Genomic DNA, 7294 nt, shown 5'->3' with positions numbered 1-7294 from the left:
GGTGGTGCGGGGGGGGGGCGGCGGCATGGGGGTGGCGCGGGGCGGCGGCGGCTCAGGCTCGGGGAGAAGAAAGGGGATAGAGAGAGAGAGTGGTCGAGCGCGGGCGTGTTTGATTTTTAGTTAGGGCACGGTTCTTTGCCGTCTGCTAGCAGATGGCAAAGAGCCTACCTAACGGACGTCAGTTTAAGCACTTTCTTTGTCATCTGCTAGCTGACGGCAAAGAAAGTGGCCGTTAAGTGGTTCTCACTAGTGGGCCACCCTGCCTTTTTGCCGTCCGCTAGCTGATGGCAAAGCTTCTATGTCGTCCGCTAGCTAATGGCAAAGATATGGCTGACGGCAAACACGCTCTTTGCCGTCAGCTCTTTCTTTACCGTCAGCTTTCTGTATACTGATGGCAAAGACCTTCTTTGTCATTAGCTAGCTGACGCAAAGACCTGGCTGACGGCAAGATCTTGATTCCAGTAGTGCTTGACCATTTATTAAAATTATTGTTTCAAAAAGTATATAAAAATTTATAATTCATGAATATTTCTAAAGCTTTATTTTTTTCATCTGTGAATTTTATTTTAAAATTAAGAATAGTTTCCAAAATCCATGAATATTTCTAAATTCTCGATCACTTTTAAATGGGTGGGGTTTTCAATTTGTAATATTTTTTAAAGTTTGCTATTTTTTAAATCCGTGGAAATATTTTGATTTAGCAAGTTTTTTTAAAAAGTAAACGATAACTGGTCTTTTATAAGATAGCAGTGAGCAAAATATTGCAAGCGAGCAAGTGGAGCAGGGAACCGAGCAGAGCGAGTGCGAGTTTCTTGGGCTGATCTATGTGGATTTTATAGCACTAATTCCATGGCTTCAGTGTGGAATAGTTGCCCCAAGGGCTCACACAGTGACTAACGGTTAACACCAAGGCTGAAATATGAAAAAGGACAACATAACAACGAATTAAACAACTCCACTCTCCTCTCAAAACAAATACCTTCTCTAGCAGCACCTCAACATGATATACGAACGATAAAAAACGACATTGACACATAATTAAAACCCAAGAAAACACAGAAAAACCAAAATGAAACAACCGACAACAACAATTTGCTAGAAAAAAAATCCCCCAAGTGAAGAATGGCGCAATGAAGCGCGCATTAGCCTCTAGTTTAATTCATCCCAACTAATAATCCATGAACATGTGTAAAAATTGATCAATATACGATATTTGAAGGGTGTCCATTCGTAAGTACGAACTTGCCTGCTCTAGAGTGTGCCAACGTGTTTCTTCGCAATAACAAAAAGTGTGTTCCAAGCTTACTAGAATTTAAGCCTTCTCGTGCATCGAGGCTTGTGTGGTCATTGGGGATCCGCCTATAAGGTTGTGTGTCGATTGGTTGATGGGTTTTATTTCTTTTTCTTTTAATTATTTTCCCTTGGGTTTCCTCTATTTTAAAAAAAATCACATTCTAATTCATGGCCATTTATTGAAATATTATTGCTTAAAAAATCAAGAACATTTTATAATTCACGAATATTTTTAAAGTTTTAACTTTTTAATCTGTGAATTTTATTTGAAATTTGAGAATATTTTCCAAAACCCACGAATATTTCTAAATTCTCGATTACTTTAAAATAAAGGTGGATTTTTTGATTTGCAATATTTTAAAAGTTCAATATTTTTGTAAAATCCGTGAAGATATTTTGATTAAACTAACTTTTTTCAAAAATAAACTATAGCTGGTCTTTTATAAGATAGGAGTGGAGCAAGAGGCAAATTTGCAAGCGAGCAAGTGGCGCAGGGAGCCGAGCTGAGCGTGTGGCAGTTTCGTGTGTTGGCCTATGTGAATGTTATAGCGCATTAATTTCATGGCTTCAGTGTGGAATAACAACCCAAACGGCTCACACAGTAACTAACGGTTGACACACCATAACAAAGAGTTCAACAATTTCACTCTCCTCTCAAAACAAATACCTTCTCTAGCAGCACCTCAACATGATACAGGAATGATAAAAACAACATCAGAACATAACTAAACTAAACCCAAGAAAACACAGAAAAATCAAAACAAAACAACCGGCCGCAATAATTTGCTAGGAAAAAATCCCTCAAATGAAGAACGGTGCAACGAAGCGCACGTTAGCCTCTAGTTTAATACATCCCAACTAATCGTCCATGAATGTGTGTAAAAAATGATCAGTATAAGATATTTGAAGGATGTCCATTCGTAAGTATGAATTCACGTCCTCTAGAGTATGCCAATGTGTTCCTTTGCAATAAAAAAAGGTGTGTTCCTTTGTCGTCGTCTATTAAGATACTAAGCTTCCTATAATTTAAGCCTCTTGGTGCATCGAGGCTTGTGGCGTCATTGGGGGTCCGCCTATAGGGTTGCGTGTTGTGGTTTTGGGTTTTTTAAATTAATTTCCCCTGGTTTTCCTCTATTTCTAAGTTTCCTTTTTTCACACTAATTCATGACCATTTATTAAAAAATAATTGTTTCAAAAAGTATATAAAATTTTATAATTCATGAATAGTTTTAAAGTTTTATTTTTTTCATCCGTGAATTTTATTTTAAATTTGAGAATAGTTTCCAAAATTCATGAATATTTCTAAATTCTCGATCACTTTTAAATAGGTGAGGTTTTCAATTTGCAATATTTTTAAAAGTTCGCTATTTTTAAAATCCGTGGAGATATTTTGATTTAGCAAGCTTTTTTCAAAAATAAACGATAGTTGGTCTTTTATAAGATAGCAGTGAGCAAAATATTGCAAGCGAGCAAGGAACCGAGCGGAGCGGTGGGAGTTTCCTGGGCTGACCTATGTGAATTTTATAGCACTAATTCCATGGCTTCAGTGTGGAATAGGTGCCCCAAGGGCTCACACAATGACTAACGGTTAACACCAAGGCTGAAATATGAAAAAGGACAACATAACAACGAATTAAACAACTCCACTCTCCTCTCAAAACAAATACCTTCTCTAGCAGCACCTCAACATGATATACGAACGATAAAAAACGACATTGGCACATAATTAAAACCCAAGAAAACACAGGAAAAACAAAATGAAACAGCCGACAACAACAATTTGCTAGAAAAAAAATCCCCCAAGTGAAAAACGGGGCAATGAAGCGCGCATTAGCCTCTAGTTTAATTCATCCCTACTAATCATCCATGAACGTGTAAAAATTGATCAATATATGATATTTGAAGGGTGTCCATTCGTAAGTACGAACTTGCCTGCTCTAAAGTATGCCAATGTATTGCTTCGCAATAACAAAAAGTGTGTTCCTTTGCCGTCACAAACTATGCAAAGGTATGGATCCGTCAAGTCAAAATTAGCCGTTTTAACGTGTCATTGTGCTCTACTCCTTGCTATATAGAAACATGAGTCCAGTGAGCTAATTTTGACTTGACGGATTCATACCATCCGATCCATATTAGTTGTCATTGAAAGGGATGTATACGGAGTGGATATCATTTTTTATGTAGAGTTCATTAACATACTAGCAATTAGCAAGTCAATCAAGAGTTACTCAACTTACAATCACGCCTACGTGGGTCATACACGCCATGGGCCCTATTTGGATCATGGGGTTAGAGCTAGTTTGGGTTAGTTGGGGGCTCAAATAACCTAAAAGTATCCAAACAGGGAGGGTTAGAGTGGGTTAGTTCCATCTAACCCAACTATCCCGGTGAAGAGGTGTTTATTTGGGTTAGGCATGTACAATGGCGCTATCTTAGGTGTGCCATGTAGGATAAATGATGAGGTGGAGGAGAGAGAACTCATAAGAAAAGGCTTGTCTTCTCTTATTTAAGAGAAGACAAGAGATGATCTCTTAGCATAATATGTCTCACCACATTTTTAGGAATTCCTAGTTATTGAAGATAAAGCTAAGAGATGACCCATTGTAGATACTTTTTCTTGTCATATCTAAATTACATGCAATGATGCAAGGGAAACGTTTGGCTGCGGCGCACCGGCCGAACGCTCGGCCGGTCGCGAGCGACCACGCGCGACCACGTACTTGCCACGCGGCCACAGGGCCCGCACACACCCGTCCTTTTATATCTCAACCACGCGTGCCTTATCTTTCCATCCCCTGCTCGCCTCTCTCCTCAGCATCTCTCGCACATATCCATTCCCACTCGCCTCTCTCCATCCATGCGCCTGGCTCCGGCCAGCGTCGCGGTTCCTCCGGCGAGTCCCCCCACCGGCGAGGCATCCCCTGCTCCTCTCTTCATCTCTCTTCACCTCTGCTCGTCGGCCCTTCCCTTCCCGCTCCCGACGCCCCCGTGTGATAGACCATGGGTCGGCGCTGGGCGGAGGAGGAAGCACGCCAGGGATCTGCATCTGGTGGACGGGAACAACCGCAACCAGCCTGGCCGGGAGCTGCAACCGGTCTCGCCAAGAGCTGCAACCGGTCTCGCCGGGAGCTGCAACCGGTGGAAAGAGGAGCTGCGACGGGTGGGTGACCACGACCACAGGCAGGCAACGGGGTGGATGGCCGTGCCCCTGACAAGTGTTGCAACCACGGCGACCAGATGTTCGAACCAGCGCCTAATTGTGCTACTATAGGCGTTTTGATTTGATGGAACCATCATCGTCCAATTTTCAGTTTTTTGCTACCACCGTAATATGTATTTGCTGGAACCATCAACATTTTTTGCTACCATCATTTTTTTGGTTTTGTTGGAATCATGCCCAATTTACTCTTTTTGCTACCATCATAATTTTTTTTGCTGGAACAATCAACATTTTTTGCTACCATCATTTTATTTGGTTTTGTTGGTACAACGCCAAAATTTTGCATTTTTGCTACCACAGGCCTTTTGATTTGCTGGAACGAGCTTCATTTTTTGCTACAACCAGCATCTTTGATTTTTGCTTCAGCAACGTTCATTTTTCCAATTTTTGATACTAGCGTTTTCAAGTTTGCTGGAAGCAGCGTATTTTTTTGCTACAACCGTTGTTTTGGATGCGAACCACAGTGTCCTCCCCATTGTCGACGGCGGACGCTGGGGGGAGGGAGCGACGGCGTCCCGTTGGAGCCGGGTGACGACCGGCGACGAGGGGAAGGCGCCTAACTGCGCTGCGGGGGGAGGGGTCGCGCGAGGCGCGACCTGCTTCGAGGTCTGCAGCCGGCGGGGCGGTCGGCGGAGCGGGAAACTACTCGCAGAGAAGGATCGCGGTGGTGGAAGACGAAGTCAACGAAGGGCGTGGGCCAGCTGGCAAAAACAGACGGTCGATGACGCGCTAATCGTGCGGCTGCCGTGCGACCGGCCCAAATTTGGGCCGGCGCACCGGCGCCTATCAGTGCCCATGATGCAAGACTTAAGATAAGGCTATCTTACCGATCATTGTACATGTTCTTAGAGTGGGTTAGAAAATAACTCTAACTCTAACTGTATTAGAGTTTCCCCGCAAAAAAAAAAAAACTGTATTAGAGTATTCAAACAGGACCATGGACACGGATGAAACGATCCATCTAAAAAAGAAAAATCTAACGGCGTGAGCGGGGCAAGCTCGAGGTAGACGGCCGTCCTCTCTCGAATACTCCGCGCTCGTCGGGACCCTTCGCGGAGATCGCGTGGCGTAGACGTACGCACCAAACAGACGGGACCGTCACGGCCCGGGATTCTTCCCCCACCCGGCCCGTCACCAACCGGCATAAATACCCACCGCTCCCAGGAACGGAACCAACAAATCCCCACCCAATCTCGTCTCCGATCGACCCGAGGCTCGTCGAACCCTTCTTCCCCACCGCCTCAAGGTACGGCGATACCTTCCCCTCTCCTCCCTGTATCGTCTAGATCCGCGTTTACGTGGTGCTCCGTGATTGTTGAGCGTGTAGTACTGTGGAATTTGGCTCCGATCTGTGGTTAGATCGGTGAAGATTTGGCGAGTTCGCAAGGATTTCGCGTGTACTAATTTGTATTTAATGGGTGTATGTGCTCGTGCACAGGATGGATGGTCGAAATCTATGCATGTTTTATGTACTAGTCCGTCAGTTCCTGCTCATAGATTCCCCCAAGTAGCTTGTGTGCCATGTAACAAAGATCTATCTAGACGTGATGTTTCTAATAGGCTTAGGATTGTAGATTGGTTTTAACCGGAAGATAGGTTTCTTTTCTCAGATGATAAGCATGGCCCCCAGTTATATGGGGATCCGTTAGATAATTGATAATCTAGATGTGCCAGAACCTATTTGCGCGCTGGTATCTCTTTGATGAAGAAAATATGCTCCTGCCGTTTGTTGAGTCTCTGGTTTGATGTATGAGCTTACCTATTTTCGTGTAGATATTGTGCTTATTTTGTAATTTTAACTGAAGGGTTAGGCCTACCTGTCTTCCAGGCGAATTCCTGATGCCGCATGGTTTCATCGGTTAATCTATGCGTGTTTTATCTATTACAGCTAGTCTGTTCTGGTTTGATAGCTCTTTATGATCCAATTCAATAGTAGCTTGTCTGTGATTATCTTCTTCTCTGCACGTGAATGCTGCCTGATCTGTCACTCTTGATCAGATTTCTGTTGTACCATTGAAATAGCAAATACATGCAGGTTAGTGTCATATGTTTCTGTTATAATACAAGCATTTCAGGCAGCTATGTGGAATCAGAATCCCTAGATCAATGAAATCTTAAATGTTACATATGCATGGACCTGTAATATCTTAAATGAGAAAAATATATGCTGCTGCCATAGAAGCTTATCCAAGCTAGGTTTCTCTTAGATAATAAGCGTGTCAGGCAGCTATATGGAATCAAGATCCTCAGATCAATGAAATCTATGGATTTTTATGTTACATATGCATTGACATATCATCTGTAATATCTACAATGAAAAAAAATATGCTGCTGCCATAGAAGCTTTATCCATGCATTAGTATTTGTTGTTCTATCATTGTGAGTTTGCTTAGTCTGCTTCTTTATGCTTACCATTCTGTCCGTGATTCTTATTTGCAGATGCAGATCTTCGTGAAGACACTCACGGGCAAGACCATCACCCTTGAGGTGGAGTCGTCTGACACCATCGACAACGTGAAGGCCAAGATCCAGGACAAGGAGGGCATTCCCCCGGACCAGCAGCGCCTTATCTTCGCTGGCAAGCAGCTGGAGGACGGTCGCACCCTTGCCGACTACAACATCCAGAAGGAATCCACCCTCCACCTGGTGCTCCGCCTGCGTGGTGGCATGCAGATCTTCGTGAAGACCCTCACCGGCAAGACCATCACTCTGGAGGTTGATAGCTCCGACACCATTGACAACGTCAAGGCTAAGATCCAGGACAAGGAGGGCATTCCCCCG

General features: G+C 43.5%; 1 protein-coding gene across 1 annotated transcript in view; it reads left to right on the top strand.

Moving 5' to 3' along the window:
* The first annotated feature begins 5601 nt into the window (after positions 1-5601).
* The window catches only part of LOC119326216 (polyubiquitin-like), a 2529-nt gene continuing 836 nt past the window's right edge, over positions 5602-7294 (top strand). The window contains exons 1-2 of the mRNA XM_037599909.1: positions 5602-5759; positions 6953-7132. Coding sequence (XP_037455806.1) covers positions 6953-7132 — 180 coding nt within the window. The 5' untranslated portion in view covers positions 5602-5759. The remainder of the gene's footprint in view (positions 5760-6952; positions 7133-7294) is intronic.

This window comes from Triticum dicoccoides, chromosome 6B (assembly GCF_002162155.2).
Source record: "Triticum dicoccoides isolate Atlit2015 ecotype Zavitan chromosome 6B, WEW_v2.0, whole genome shotgun sequence".
Lineage (NCBI taxonomy): Eukaryota > Viridiplantae > Streptophyta > Magnoliopsida > Poales > Poaceae > Triticum > Triticum dicoccoides.
Note: the sequence above shows the minus strand (reverse complement) of the source record. Positions and strands in the feature narration are given on the sequence as shown.